The sequence below is a fragment of the Amblyomma americanum genome, unplaced genomic scaffold (assembly GCF_052857255.1).
Source record: "Amblyomma americanum isolate KBUSLIRL-KWMA unplaced genomic scaffold, ASM5285725v1 scaffold_12, whole genome shotgun sequence".
NCBI classification, from domain to species: Eukaryota; Metazoa; Arthropoda; class Arachnida; order Ixodida; family Ixodidae; genus Amblyomma; species Amblyomma americanum.
Window position 1 is genome coordinate 1,739,903 of NW_027526484.1, and position 16,520 is coordinate 1,756,422.

General features: G+C 48.2%; 1 protein-coding gene across 1 annotated transcript; it reads right to left on the minus strand.

Annotated features, from left to right (window-relative positions):
* Positions 1-4,714: 4,714 nt before the first annotated feature.
* Positions 4,715-12,819, minus strand: LOC144111891 (ectopic P granules protein 5 homolog). Its single transcript, XM_077644919.1, has one exon. It carries the CDS (start codon positions 12,543-12,545, stop codon positions 5,214-5,216), a length of 7,332 nt encoding a protein of 2,443 aa, XP_077501045.1. The 5' UTR covers positions 12,546-12,819; the 3' UTR covers positions 4,715-5,213.
* Positions 12,820-16,520: the final 3,701 nt, after the last annotated feature.

The window sequence follows — 16,520 nt, forward strand, 5'->3', positions numbered from 1 at the left end:
TATGGAACCAATTGGTTCCCACTGATCCCAGCTGGGAATTTTCTATAAACAAGTTGATATCAGTTAGGATCCTCACAAGTGGGTTGTCTCGCACCAGATTTGCTTTCGCAAGAGATGTACCTACAACTGACTGGCTGGAACTCCAGCTGCGACATTAATTTTCATGCCAGGCCAGATTTCACTTAGATTGCCCTACATTGACGTGCCCTTCGCTGCAGCATGTATTGACCCACTGTCACTCATGCAGGTTCACCGCTTCGTGGTGCAATCATCGAGGCATTCAAAAGGCTTCCCGGATTCCAAAAGAGCCGCTGGCCAGCTGAACTTTCCTACTGGTTTTTGCATTGGAACAGGTCATGACGTGCTGCCATCATCTCTACAGGGGACAGGCTTCCTAGTGAAGGTGAACACTGACTCCACCTTTTGCACTGCTGTTTTGATGGTGCTTGCTGGGTTTGAACTGACCATGATTGATCGCCTTAGCTTGAGATGATACAGATGGCCTGGCATATTCCCTGGTCATGGTCCATGTAACGTGTTAAATGGTTGCACGTTTAATGTTAACGGTCATTGCAGAAATGGACCTAGGTGGGACGCGTATAATGTGGCAAACAGGTAACAATGCTATTTTGCAGTAACAAGGAAAGTAAGGCCAGACCAGATGGTGACACCTTGGTGTGTTAAACTTTGCAGTCTGCTGGCTGCTGGGCTGCTTCGCCTAGAGCGGGTATACAGTTTATGATAAGGCTAAGTGGAACACAGCGGACTATTTTTGTTAGAAGAAAGTTGAGGTGCCTTAATATTTTTTTTCTTGCATCTCCTTTGTGTGGTTTAGTACTGTTTTTTCATTCTCTTTTAAAGTGTGCTGAAAAAACAGGCTGCCTCCATTCTTATTCATGCTGACAGCGGCACCTTCATCAGCAATGTGGTGGCTGGCATGATATGGTTGATATATGATATGGTATCAGCACTATAGATATCACCAGTTGCATTTTATTGATAGTTTTAATTTTAAGAGGACTTTAGCGCTTTAAAATATACAGTTTTAAGAAAACCTGTTCCCCTCAGTTAATGTCGTAATGCCCTCGGCAGTGGGCAGTCATCGTCGTGTCTCTAATGCCAAGTTTTGCAGACATACCTACTACTTGCAAAGGGAAAGCAAAGTTCTTTGTAAAAAAATTTCGTTTTAAATTGTTTTATCTTACAGGCGGGTGTGTGTTTATCTCGGTAGCTACCAAAAGAAAATATGGAAATATGGAAAATATAGCGATCAGCTAATGACTTCGCTGAAAGTGCTGTCTTGCTGTTGCTGCTGCTGAGGATCTGTCCTCTGCTGTAGTTGAAGTGCCTGCCTCGGCTCCTCCTGCAGGGGTGCCTGCTGTCTTTCGGCAACAGTCTATTGGCAGCAGTCTCCACAACCCACACATACTGGGTCCACTGGTACCGGGCCACATGAGGCTCCAGGTCGGCCCCATGCTGTCCAGGCAGGAAGAGCCCGGGCTCGTATGATTCAGCCATGTTTAAGCTGTCCTCAGTTCTGTGACAACTGATTGTGCTGTGCGTTTTTGTTTATTTTTATGCATAAAGCTTTGCTATTTTTGTTTGTTCTGTGGTACACTAAGATTTGTACATGTATTTTGAACTGCACTCACAGCTAAGTGGGCAGCATATGAGCTAGTCATTGACATTGTTCTTTGTTGTGCATTTTTGTGTGTTCTTGTTTCTTGCATTGTACACTTTTGTTTCTTGCATTGTATATTAAAGTTTGTGTCCACATCTTAACAAATTTTAACTACATTAAAGGTCACAATGTGCTCAGCACTGATCGTTCTTATAATTTGTATCACAATGTGCTGAGCACTGAGATTGTTCCTATTATCATACACATTCGTTCATTTATATTTATCGCATTGTACACTAAAGTTTGTGGGCACTTTTTAAACTGCATTGAAAATCACGCAATAAATTTTGCTCAGCATATAAGCTAGTCACTGAAAATCGTTCCTGATTAGTTCCTTGTTGCGCATTTTTGTTCATTTATAGTTGTACATGTTTATTTATTTCACTGTACACTAAAGTTTGTGTACACATATTAAAGTTCATGTATTGATAACAGAGGTTCTTAGCACTTGAGAGAGTCAAATTCTTCTTAATTTGTTTCTTGTTGTCTGTTTTTGTTTATTTGTTGTACACATTTTCATGTTTCTTTGTGTACACATTTTAAACAGCAATAAAGATCTCTGAAGTGCTCAACATTTAATGCAGTCACTAAAGTTGTTCTTAATTTGTTCCTTATTCGCAAAATGTGATCAACCCTTTTCTCTGCATTACCCTAGCAAAGTAATCAAGTTTTTAAGTATCAATGCGATAGAGACTGCCACAATTCAAAACTTAGACTAGCGGATGCCTTCGGTAGCTGAGGCTGAGCAAAGAATTAATGCTTCCCGATAAGTCAAGATGCACCGATTTTACATTACATTTACATTTACAACATGTAAAAGTAAATGTATTTATATGTGGCAATATGCTTGTGCAGAAATATTTAAAGCTACCTGGTCACAATTTTTAAGCAGATCAAGCTATAGACTTTTTACTGTGGGTGCTAAAAATTAGCTCCATTCAGTGTCACAGTACTGAGAAGGCGGCCAGGCTTGCTGTAGTCTCGTATTTGCTGTTTTTCAGCAGATTTGGCTGCATTCGTTTGTGTCACTTAATGTGCTGTCCATTGCAGTGCCTCAGGGCCCTGTTCTGGCCTTAAGCTGGGCCACTTGGTTCAGTACGACCTGAAGTGTACCAAGGTGTATTCAGTGCATCATTTAAAAGCAGTACTTGCTTACTGTGAATTAAGCAGAGAGGCCAACTAAAGGCAAGGGTTCCTTTCAATATCCACTTCTGTGTAGTGTTGCCTGTTGTAGTGAATGTTAAGGTCATAAAATACTAGACATGTGCTGGCTGCCGCTGCCATGTTCCTGGTTGTGTTGAGTGCAACTGTGGAGGTCCTAAAATAGAGGCCAGAACAGTCCAAGTAAGATTAGACACAGTATTAAGTATGTGAAGTCAAGCTCGAGGGGCACAACAGATGAAAAACTCACTCAGAACAAGCCTGCAGGCCTAATAAGAGCTGCATGGGATTTAAAACTGGCCCTCCCATTATTTCTATTTTATTGTCCCATCTCTCCCTCCCCTCATTATTTCTGCTAACTTTTTTTTGCTATCAATCATCGAGACATTAATTTTTAAGAGTCCCCTTAGGTCTTACTGTTGGCATTGTGTTGCGTTGAAACCAGTATAACCATCCATGCTAAGTGGATTTCAAGTTGGTGTCAGGGATGGCTTTCTTCCTTGGGTGCCTTATGTGGCACAGTGGTCAATACACGCCAGCCGTATAATGCAGTTAACAAAGTTGGCTGAGCCGGTTTTGTCAAGAACTCGAGGGTATCTGTCTAAAATATTTTAATGTGTCAGCTATCACTTGTCATTTATTTAAACACAAGTGAGGCCAGGCGTCCAAATTGGATATTGCTGCACTGTGGCGGTAATGTGTACAGGTTGTTTCCATGCTGCATTAAGCAGGTAGACCAGTAATTCGATTGTGGTAATCATCGAGCCTTTCGAGCATTTTGTGCCTCAGTGTAGAAGACCAGCAATGGCTTTGTGTGTTGCTCCCAACACAGAATTGAGAGCAGTGTTGTGTGCAGTTCACTCCTGGTCGTTCCTTGTGTGCCCAATTTGCACACATGCCAGTTTGCATCAGGCTACCCAGTGTCACTGGATGGACAACTCTATTCACGACTCTGGACGAGGTCTATGTGCCCATATGCTATGCCTAGATATGCTTCCCTAGCCGAGGCAACATGGCATATTTCACATCATGGCAACCCAGCACTCCTATATGGTGAATCCTTCCAAGGCGCTTGCTGTACGACCAAGCGTGAACACGAGCATGTCCACTGTGCCACAAGTTTGATGTTCCAGTTCCTCACTCTAAGTCTAGAGTAGGTCATTCCGGAATCTAAACAGACTGCACCTTGCCAACCGAAATAAATTCTTAGCCACTTAATAGAATTCCACATGTGCTATTGGAAACTAAAGTCTGTGGAAGTACCAGCATCATCCAAGCTCTCAGCATGTCACCCAACCTGGCAGCTTGGAACTCATCGAATGTGACCATGCAGGGCATATTTGTCACACATGCATAGGGGTGGCTTTTTCTGCGCTCATGAGTTTGGGACGAGAAGAGGCTCTCGAGCTGAAGAGAGACACTGGCATGCCTCCAGGCATGCGCCTCTGTTCTGATAAGGTGCTGCGTAAACACTAGATTCAGATAACACATTTCTTTCTGTGGATTCTATTAGTGACACACCGCTGTGCTGCTTCTTACATAGGCCAAGGGAATGGAAGACCGCTGTGCAGACACCTTCACATAACCACGCCGCCAGCACGAAATGATCCGCAGTCTTGACAGCTGATTAGCAAGCTACCAGTTGATGCCCAACCTGGAGGCTTTAGTCCACTATAATTACATGCAGGCAACAAAATGCGTACGAGGAGAACCACCCAGAAGAGTGTGTATAGAAGTGCAAGGATGCGTTTTTGGTCAGTTGTGCTCAGCAAAGCTACAGAGGTGAAATTTCCATACAAACACTAGACACAGCATTAACAGACAACTCCCAGTTGCTTTTTATAGTTTCGTAAAAGACATTCAGTTGTACAAAGTAAAGCGCTGTATTATAAAAACAAGGCTTGCACGTGAGGCACTTAATTTCATTATGCGACACAGTAACTTATTAGGTGCCGGTTATTTTCGCACACATGTTAGGCTCTTTCTCAATTCAGTTGTCGCACAAGTAAAGGTTTAAGCTTATATGCATGTGATCTGTGGCAAAATAAAAACATTGCACAGCAACACTGACAACACACATATTCTGACTTAACAGAATGGTGGTGCCTCTGGTGTGTGACGATAGCTAATTTTAGAGGAGTTCCTCTGCTACGATAGCTGCTGCTTCAATATTCCTGCAGGTTTTGTCAATTTTATCACACCTCAAACAAATAACAAGCCAGGCCTGACTTAAACAAATGGGTACGAAGGATTGCACACAAATCTCTTACTGCGAGCATTCCGCTGCACTGCAATCTAAGAATTTTACAATTATAAAAGACGCCCTCGCATCGCCACAGACAACTCGACCCCGAGTCAGCTCCAGCAAACATTACACAGTGCCAAAGAAGAGGACCCTTAGGTAAGCCTTTTCACAGTAGAAAAAATTCACAAGTGTTTGAATCATGTGCAGGCTGTCTCCAAGAGTGAGACTAGTGTCTTGCACAATGTTCAGGGCTTCTTGGATCTCTTGCAGCAGGGGCTGGTATGCTTTGGTGGTCTGTAGGACCTGAAGTCGTGAGAGCATCTGGTTGGCCACAGCTGCATTGTCAGTGAGCCGCGCAGCCACAAAAGCAGCCACGACACGGCAGCAGAACCTGAACTGCACAGAAACCGTTGAGCGGCGGCCCATGCCCAGAGCTCCGAGCAAGCCACCTGTGTCACGGTCTTCACCCAGGACACCCAACGTCGCGCAGAAGTTTCCCAGGAGGCGAGCTACCACTTGTGGGCTGCCACCAAAGTCAAGCTGACGGAGGCTCAGGGTCAGCAACTTGGCCCAGAGCAGCAGCAGCTTGGGTTCGGACTCGCCACCAGCTCGGCCCTGGGAAACCCAGTCGGCCAGCTGGTCCAGCAGAGCACGTTCGTCTTCAGGAGAGCGGCACTGCGGCAAACAGTGCATCAGATAGCACATTTGGGTCAGATGCGCACCCTGCATAGCACACTGCTCCCGGAAGTCGGCCACTGTCAGCTCGGGAACCCGGAAAGCGGCTGCCGCCTGCGCCCAGCCACCGTCGGCCGCAGTGTTTTCTTCGAAAAACGCAGCGAGGCAGGCTTCCGTCACGCAAACAAGGTGTTGCACTGACGCGATATTGGTGCAGGCTGCTGCCAGCACAGCCAGCAGGACTGGATGTCCCGGACGTTCGTCGAGCCAGGGTAGCAGGCCTCCGAGCAGTGCCTGCTCTTGCGCGCTGCCCTTGCGGCCACTGTCCAGGAGAGAGAGGGCGCGCCCCAGAACAGGCACAGAACCCTGCACCATTTGACACTGGTCGAGCAGCTGCGGCAGGAGCATGGTCACGTCCTGAACTTCGGCAGCTTCCAGGGCCGGGCCATACAGTCCAACGAGCGTGGTCACAAACGAAAGCTGCTTGTTTGGGTCTCTCTTGGTTCCGGGTGACATGCACGACAGGGTGGCCACAAAGTCCAGCATTGTCTTGTCTGTTCCGGGGCTTGCTTTCAGAAGCTGGCGCACATCACAGTTGCAGGCAAGCTTCTTTTGGACAAGGCTGACCAGTTCCACAGGCAGCATGCCCCACTCGTGCTCGTGCAGTGGGCCAACAGTGGTGGCCACAAATGCAGACATGTTTTGGTGCCATGCAAGGCTGACAACCAGTTCAGCAAAACATGAGTGGTACTCCACTACACATTCAGCTGCCAGCTGCAGGGTTTCGTCCAGTCGTTCCTTCCACTGCACTTGCGTAAACACGTTGACCAGGAAATCCAAGTGGCCAGAATACTTTGCTTCCAAAAGCTTGCAAGCCAGCCTCATGTCATCTGTGGAGGGACAAAACTGTGACCAAGGCAATGTGGCAAATGCAGTTTGCACAGCAGTGGTAATGTATTCTGGCGGGTTGGTCCACACATACTTGATGAAATAGTGCTGCCAAGCAAGAGACAGGACATTCACATTCCAGGCATCTTGGCAGCAGCGATGAAAGAAGGCCAGTACAGTAACAAGTGAGTCTGCCATGCAGCTAGCATCTTTTGTGTCTCCAGGGAGCCACGGCAGGCACATACTCTTGCCGTCGGTTAGTTCCAGCCAGGGTCCATAGAGCCGCAGCACAATGTTTACAGCCTCTTGCAAGTTGGCACTAGGAGCTTTGAGCTTTTCCCAAATGTAGCAGTGTGCGATGACACTGAAGAAACGGGGTAGCACTGGAAGAAACGGCCTCACTCGACCATACAAGCCACTCTTTGCTGTGGAGGCGTCAGATTTTCTTAGGCCGGTGAAGTGGTCTGCTGTAGTGTCTATACTTCCCCCAGCTTCAGCCAATGTCAACAGGCACTGATGTTTTGCATACTCCTCATCGTAAGTCTTCACTACCTTGTCAGGCATGCAGTAACCCAGTGCTTGCAGAAACACGCCCCAGGTGGTCACGGCAATGGAGCAGGATTCTGTGCCTCTGAGCAGCATGGCAAGGACGAACGCGTAGTGCTCAGGAAAGTGGAACTGCAGCAAGCTGTAGAGATGAAGGTGGAATACCTCGACCAGCGGCAACAAGGGTGCTTGCGGACTGATGCCACACTTGCAAAGTGCCTTCTCCACGGCCACTAGCAGCTGCTGTCGCACAGCCTTGCTGGGCTCGTGGCTGATCAGCCAGCCAGGGAGATCAAACTTGGAGAGCATCACAAACACAGCATTGTAGAGGCTTGGAATGATGCAGGAGCTTACGGACTGGTACATGAGGGCATACTGTTCTTCATTTGCTGCTCCTGGACTGAAGAAAGGAGCCACATGGCCTACCATGCTCGGGTCGTTGAGAATCGCTTGCAGCACAGGCAGGCACTGATCAGCCCTGTTGGCCACAAACTCTTCTCCCACCATGTCCAAGCAGAGGGTCACAAACTGTCTTGTAGGAAGGTATTGCACCATCTCCTTGTGCAGAAACCCGACCACATCAAAGAAGACTTCACTGCCCAGCTTCTGCAGTGCCTCCTTCGTGCCTGGGGTGGCCTGACGGTGCCGCTGAACCAGCTGAGTGAGGCAGGCCTCCAGCTGCACTTGTGCGCAGCAACTGGCATGTGGTGGAGCACGCTGCAGCTCTGTCAGAGTGGCGATCCACTCGGTCCTGTTCTTCTCTATCTTGTGCGAAATGTCGGGGGCCTCTCTTGCTTCGTAGTACTGCAGCCTCAGGTGTAGCGGGCCTTTGCACTCCTCACGGTAGTCACAGGGCACGGACAGGTGCACAAACGCAGCAACGTTGTCATAGAGAATGGGTAACAGTTCCTCCCGGCAAATGTGATCCAAGCAGGTCAGTTTGTCCAGCCGGCCAACGACTGTGCTCGCCTCACCTACTAGCACCCTAAGCTGCGCAGACACCAACTCTCGCACCTGTGGTGCAAGGCAAGGCACGGCGGGAATGATTGGTCGAAGCATTGGCATGGAAGGCGCTGGCATCTGGCCTTCATATGTCTTGAGCCGAGAGATGATGCGTTCTTCGGGGGCTTGTTCACAATGCTGCTGCTGATTTCTGCAGGGGCGGCTGGCACTCGGTCGCTGGGGAAGCTGCTGAAGGCTCTGGAGCTTGCGCTGTCCTTCCTCCAGAGACACAAGCTCGTGCCAGAGCTGGCAGTTTCCTTGAATGATGGCACACAGTGCATCGGGGCAGTACTGAGATGGCAGGGCACTGAAGTCAATGCTGGCAGTCTGAAGGCGTGGCTCTTCCAGCCACAGACTGAAAGTGCGGTACATTTTGAACAACCTCTCAAGCAGATCTCTTGATGGTTCCTCTTCATCCGTGTTAGCACACCGCTGGTAGCTATGGTCTGCTAACTCACTCAGCCGCCGTTTCATTTTCTTCAGCAAAGAGAAATAGCTTGTGCTCTCAAAGAAACGAGGGCCTGCACTATTACCATTGGGACACCTTTGCAGATAGAGGGAAAAAAATTGCTGCCATATAAGGGGCAAGGCGGGATGGTCTGCATCAGTCTGTAGAGCCTGGTAAGCCCATCGGTACAGCAGTAGGACATCCAAGGGTGCCTGCATGGTTTTCTTGACGAGGACTTCCATGGACACCTGGGGTGAATCTGCTATGGCAGACAGCAAGGACTTCCAGGCAGTGGCCACTTCTGGTAGCTGAGCTTCTGCAAGCATCCCTGCCAGGGAAAACCATGGGAACGTCGGTGCCGACTGGAAGGGCACCATCGCTGGCCAAGAGCCACTTTGGCTTCCAAGCATGTAGGAGAACACTGACCTCATCATGGATTGTGATGCTGTGGGCGCTGGCAAGGTGGCGAGCAGTTCTGTAAAGTGTGCCAGCACACTGTCAAGACAGTCTGCCTCAAAGTAGGCCAGCTGTACCACAACGTCAAGAAGGTGCATGACATTTTCCCGGCCCTTGGGCTTGTAGGCTGCTCTGTGCATGGGGGTGTCGGGAAGGTGGAATAGCAGTGCTGTCCAAAGCCTGATGGGAAGTGATGGAAGACCCCAGCACTTGGCTTGCTGAACAAGGCAGGTCATCATAGCAGCAAGCTCCTTCAGCACAGTGCCTTGCTGTTCCGACCCCACAAGACTTTTGGCTGCTGCCAGGTACGTGTTGTCTGCCAAAACTAAGCGCTGTAAATCTTCCAGGAACTGCTGGTTGCCTAAAAGCATGTCCTGATGCAAATAGAAGAGTGGCAAGATATGACCTATGCATTTCACGGCTGCTGCATGCTGCTCATTGAGTATCAGTGTTGATACGAGCTTCAGGCCAGTGCCAAGCACCTGTTCTCGGTAGTGACCAATAGTCCCGATAGAAACCGACAGAAAGAGAGCTGGAGGGCGCAGGTCCTTGCTAGCCCGAAGGAGAGGGTGGAGCCACTCGCACTGTTCGAGATCTGGTGCAATGTCTGGCGGAGGAGTTTCATCCATGACAAGGCGCAGCTGCAATTCGTGGTTGCTGTCAAATGCATGCAGCTTGAGTTGGAAGAGGGTTGTCCATACCCAGGCAGCAAAGCCCATGGGCGTTGAAGTCTCGCCAGTGGTGCCCGTTGCCAGATACGACAAGTAACGAACCTGCTTGTAGACATAGCCAGCTGCCTCAAACGGAACGCACAGCTTATTGTAGGCTTCGAGGAGCAGAAGTGCAAGTTGTTGGTGCAGGCAGTGTTGCAGAGAAAGTTGGCCCTGTTCATTGAAGCCGTAGTTGAGGTTCTCGATGAGTAGTCGAGCCAACTGGCTCTGGGGCGAGTCAAGTGGGTAATAGAGAAGGAAATGAGAAATGACGTCCAAGTCTTGCTTGTCGGGAACCCACAGGTGCAGGGGCATGGACTGCATCAGGTAGCAAGCCATCACACCCAGTGCCATCATGTGGTCATCGATAGCGTCCAGTAGCACTGACACAACACACGGCTCCTTCTGCGCTAGGGACGACAGCAGATCACGTCCTTCCTTGGCAAACAGCTGCCTCAGGTTGCGGTTCAGGTAGGTGATTTGGAAGACTTCCAGGGCCACCACATGAGTGAAAGCACGGCCATCCCCTTCTCTGGAGGTAGCCATGTTAGCAAATGAAGTCAGCAAGAAGTACACCTCCGACTGAGGCATGGAGCACAGTTTCTCTTCAAAGCTCTGCTTCTGCCCTTTTTCTTGCAACTGTTCACAGATTTCGCTCGGAGACAGATGGGTCTGCTGCACCTTTTCTTCGTAATTATTGTGCAGGAGCCACAGCAACTGCCATAGCATAACTGTTGACACGCAAGAGTAAGGAAGGACGGCCATGAACTGCCACGCGCCTGTGCTCTGCGAGTAGAATATGCAGTTGACTGCACGCAGGAAGAACTGACCATACTCAATTTGGAGGCGCATCAGAATGGCCGTGTCATTTGCACCTTGCGTGAGCCGAAAGCTCTTCCAATGGTCCGAGACATACTGAACTGTGTGACGAATCAAGCGGCTGATTCTCTTGGTTAGCTGCTTGTAACGCGAGTGGTTAAACGTCTTCAGGCCAGTATGGAAAATTGAGACCAAGTGCGAAGCCACTGCAATCAGCTTGAGAACACCTTGCTCGGAAGTTCTGGCTGCGTCGTAGTCCTCGGACACCACCAACAGGAGATGTTGGAAGATGCCTGCAAAGGGCACCTGGTTCAGCAGAGCCACAACGTCGTTCTCCCTCCAGTAGACCACTGAAGGTGGATCATCTTCCTCACCACCAGAGTCCAGCACAACCCATGGCTCGTGGCAGGAGGCTGCCTCTAAGGCGCTCTGTAGGGGTTGAAGGTACTCTGCGCGGCTTTCAACTGGCAGCAAAATGGTGGCCAATGCCGCCAGCGCATAGTCCAGCTGTTGGCAGCCTACCGTAGCCTGGCGCCAATCGGTGTTTTCAGGCCACGGCATGGGGCTTGGTATCTGGACTAGGCTGATGGCCCACTTGTGGATTCCTGGTGGACACCGCACCACATGGTTCAGCAGGAAGAAGTGATCAGCCAAGGAAGCCACTCGTAAGAGCAGGCTTCCCAGCATGCGCAACCACGATTGCACGTCACTCACAAACACATCATCTTGCACGGCCTTCCTCAAAAACACATACAGCACACTGATGCATGTCCTCAGTTCAGCAACACTGCCCGCAAGTTGCGGCTGCGTTCCACTGCTGACAGGAGTATTCTTTGGCATGTCCCGGAAAGGAGCAGCATCCAAGAGCAGCTGGAAATAGTAATCGATCTGGACCCGCTGTGTATGAGCATTGTGCATGTGCAAGACATGCTTTTCTCCAAGCAACTTGAGCAGCTTCTGCGCAGACGACGCCATTGCTGACGCCGCGTCATTGTTGTACAGCGCGCGCTGAAAATAATGCTCGCCAGTGACTCGCTTGTTGTCGGCGCACCTCCCTTTTCCACTAACAACATCCGGCACAATATCCCACAGGCATGCTTCTTGCTGTGCGACATCTTCTTGTAAGCTGCGCACAACAGACTGTGTTGAGGCAAGTTGCTCCCTGGACTTCAGGTAATTTTCTAGAAGCCTGTAGAGCTCGTGGTGGTTCAAGTGTCGCTCTTCATTGAGGGTCACGAATTCCGCAACTATGCTTTTTCTCGCTTTCAGCCAGGCGCTTTCGTACAGCATGAGTATCTGGTCTTCCGTGAACGGGCGCATAGACTCTCGATTGTCGCGTATTTCCGAAAGCTCCGGATACAACTTGCCAATGCTTCTGTTTCGACTGAGCGCATCGTCACTGCGAACCGCGACTGCGGCGGGCGCTTTGGTATCACCAACCTGGCAACGCTCTGTTGCGGCGGCATGAGAAGAACTTGGGAAAGCGTAGTGACTATCGAGACTTTCTGCTGGAGCAGTTGGTACTTTGGGGGCAGCTAGCGTGACTGTTTCCGTTACCTGATCGGCGTTGAGCTCTTCCGGGCACCTTTCGCCATCGTCCTGTTGTTCCGTAACGGCCTCTGCGGGGTAGCTGGGCAGCACTGCATCGGTGCCATCGATACACGCTGATGAATCCACACCTTCAGGAGCAGCGCCGCTTGCCTCATCGCAGTTATCACCAGTGGCCGACGGCTGGGGAGTCGCGTAAACAACGCTCTTCTCGTCGCACGATTGCGAAGCTACTGCACCTTCGGCGTCCAATTTTGCACTTGTCACTGCTAGATTGCTGGACTCGCATGCGGAGCTCGTGGAAGCCTGAGGCTGGCCAGAATGTTGTTTCTTTTTAGGTTTCTTCTTCACTCTTACTTGCTCCATGATGTCATCTGCAGCAGCTAAGCGCGCGAACGAGGCGCAGATCGGTGGTCCGCCGAGGTAGACGTATCCGCATCGAACCAGTTATCACGACTGACGCCTCTCAACACTTCGTATCAGCGGCGTCATCTCCGAGATCGTACTGAACTGATCTTACTACGCATCTAGATATTACATTAAGTGTGTGCAGTGATAATTACGTCTTTTAAATAAAATTACTTTTGTTCAGAGAACAATCAGCTGTTTCGGCGATGATGGCGCCCTTTAAGCAATGACGTCATCTAAAAAACTGTGCAAGTTGCAAAATTTTGCCTCCAAGTCTGTTTTCCGCTTAGAAAATGTGAAAACAACAATTACACCTACATTAGGTACAACTGAAGTGTACCCTACACTTCGCCATAATTGTTGCCTAAAGTACTCACAGAAAGTTTAAATTATTGTCAAGAGATGACGCCACAACTACAAAACTTATATTTGGTTTTTATTTTTTTAACTTGATTTATACGGCGGGGAAAGGTGTCGAAGGACGGCAGTTGCGGGTGGGCGCCAAGTTTGTTTCCGCGGGGAGTGGTCTTTGGAGGGACACGGGAACAGCTTCACGGTGTGTATTTGCTCGTCAACTTCTGGCAGCCTTTATTTTGCTCTCATATAGTGAGCTAGGACTACGCATGTGCGACCAAGGCAGCTGCAGGCGCCGCAGGTATGTACGAATACGCGTCAGTGTACGCATTGCACTGCTGGCGGTTCGAACAGGGATGACAAAAGCGTAAAGCGCGTGGCACTGATTTTGCATGCTGCAGGCGGCGCAGTGTACGTTCAAAGCGCATAAATGCGTCCCATTTTGTGCTCGCTTTGTTGGGATGGCATTCAGATCTTGCTGCTCTTGCTTCTTGAAGCATGCTTAGTTTTTGGCATAATGCTGTCGAGGGCGGAAAAGCAGACCAAGGTTGTAGAGCTAAAACTAGAGCGAAATTAGAATGTGGCACAATGTGTCGAAAGCAGAGTTAGAATGAACTAGTTCGCTCTACTTGAGTTGCGGTCTGCCGTAAGCATAGAAAGTGTAAAAGTTCGTAACGTTTGGTCTGCAATATCAGTACCTCCGCTGTGTTCTATTTAATGCTTTAAATGAGTTTATAAAAAGGTTTTGAGCATGTATTTTCCTGACGAACGCGTGCAGTGGGGCACAGTTTTGTTTTCAATGAACGTAGCAAGCACTTGCAAAAGTGCGATCGGTACGCCGTTCTTTTTAATCGGATCAGTTTATCAGTGCCGATAGCTATTAGGTGTGCCACACAGAGATGTGGGAATACTTGTGACGCGGCCTCGGTCACAGAGGGCTAAATTGGTATTTCGCGCGTGAGCGTTGTTGAATGAGCCAAAAATAGAGCAGAGCAGATGATAAAATGGATACAAGAAGTGTTTAATTAATATAGGTTGAACAGTCATGGCTGCTTTTCATTTGTAGCACTACTACTAGGTCCTCTCTATCTAAGTATTCCCATTTTTCATTATAATTTGCATTTTGTCTATACTAGTGATAGTGTGCTGTGGTAATAGTGGTACGTGCTTGTGAAGAAACCAGACTATCCGCTGGTGGGAACTGTTATGTGTGTCCCTCTACTGTATGAATGTCCAGAAAATCAGTGATGCTGGGAGCAGTGGGCGGCTGGTGCTAAAGGTGAAAGATTTAGATGCACCGGCTGATATCATCAGCTGTGTAAAATAAGTCTATGCAAATACAGCAGCAAATCCGATGCATGACGAGTCCACATCCTGCGACCTCTTGTGGCTCCTCTCTTGCACCAGCTACGACTGCCTTGTTCCAGCAAACTTCCTGAGCTCATCAGTCCAGCCAGGTTCCTTTGTGTTGTGTGTTTGGGGGTTGTCAGTGTGTATAGCTGGTTGACTGTTGGATCTTTTGCTGCTTGCATGCTATTTTAGTTAGACAAGGTTTAAGTGTGTTATTTCTGTAGTCTTTTCCTTATCCTTTTCATCTGCCAATTCAACACCATGGAAGCTGTATCAATGTGCCTGTCATTTTTATAAGCAGCAATTCTGTCAGTGCCATCAACTTGTCTCAAAATGTGCAGGAATACCCCTGCAATCAGGTATTGCAAGGCCTCACATCTTTGAAACCCGTCAGGGCCCTTCATAGAGCATTGCTCTTAGCCCATACCATAGCTATATGCGACAAGACAGAATGTTTTCTAACCCATGAGACGTGTACAGAATTTACGACATTGTGGTGTGGTTTTGGAAAGTGAGAAAGCATTGGTCTAACTGCCAGCAGATCATCAAAGCTCTATTCTGATCAGTTAAAGCCATCTTTATGCAGCCTTCGACCACTTAGTTTGAGCTTCTAAGGAACTCAGTATGCTCTGATTGTGTTCATGGAATCACTATAGTTGTCGGCATATAGCTTGCGTTTGATACTAGAATGTGCGAAGCACTGCACCGAAATTGGCTGGCAGTTTAACATTGCTAAGCACGAAATACTGTGCAAAAGCACATTTATTTGCAGGTGGGCACCACTTCCACAGGTACCTTAAAACAGGATTGAGGTGTCCACTGACCCAGGGAGCCAGTTATGTACTTTTCCTTTCCTCAAAATCAGTCCAGTCTAAACCTTCCCCTATTTTTGAAAAAAGGAAAGGTGAGTAACTGCCTGAATTTGTTGGTGAATGCCACTGCCTACTCACAGGGCTATTGAGGTGTCCACTGACCCAGTGGGCTAGTTACATTTGCTACTCAGAGGCTTCACACAGACACACTGCTGAATGAAACCGGGGTAGTGCGGCTAGAACTGCTTTTGCACTAAAAACAAACTAAATATTGAAGGTGAGCTGCACTATCTTTTTGTTATGGCAAACGCTGGCGTGTGTAAGCTTCTACCATGGTCGTTTTGGTTTTCCTCTGTACAGATGTTGCTCTGCTTTAAGTAACTTTGCAAATTTTCAGGACAGTTCTGCATAGTACATAAGTGAAATGTGGAAACCATGTACAGAAGTGCACTTCAATGACATGAAGGTTTACCACTACCTTTGCTGTGTGGTATTAACCACTATGGTATGAATGTTATTGACTGGGGGTGGTGTGGTTACGATAAAAGCGGTGGCACAATAATTTTATGGCATATGGTGGACACCCAAAATATGCTATGGTTGTAGGGATCAAGGAGAAGGATGAGTCACCCGTTGTGGTTTAAGTGATGTGGGCTGGGCAATATTATTTATTTTTTTCATTTTACTCGCCCATCCTAATTTCTGTATCTGAGAGCTTGGGCTAATTTCGAGCACCTAGTGTGTTACATCGCACAGCATGACTGTTTTTGCATTTCGTCCCCATCAAAATGTAAATGCTTCCAATCCTGCGACCTTGGACTCAGTAGCTGACCGCCGTAAACACTGAGCCACTGCAGCGGGTAATGGTATAACTCAAACCTGAATTTAGCTATATAAAAATGTTGATGAGCAGTGTTGGAGTACTAAGGTGATTACTAAAGTAGCTTGTGTGAGCTTCATCAAGCAACACTGCTACACTTAAAAGTTTCGGGCCTTGCAAGCATGTTGAAATGAAATTATTTCTGATGAGCTCTTCATGCTGCGTCTTGAGTTCTTTCCTCACCCAGCAATGCTGCTTTTAATTAGCTTTTTTCCTACTAATGCTGGTCAGTGCAGCAAAGTGTACAGACAGAAGCAAACATCCACCACAGTAACAAGACTAAACATTTTTATTGCTTGATTCAACAGTGTGCGTGGAGCTTCACGTGGGTTGCTGTAGGAACCAAGTGAGCTGTGTCATAGCCACGCAATGCTTTTCCCAGTAGTCGGGCACTGAATGAAGTGTTTTAGTATTACAAAGGAAAAGCGGCAACGTTTAAGAGACATTGAGAGATTGTCATGTTCTAGTAACAAAAAATTCATTTTCACTCAGAACTGAACTTTCGCAAGCTAAAAAAAAAGTGAACAAAAGAAATGT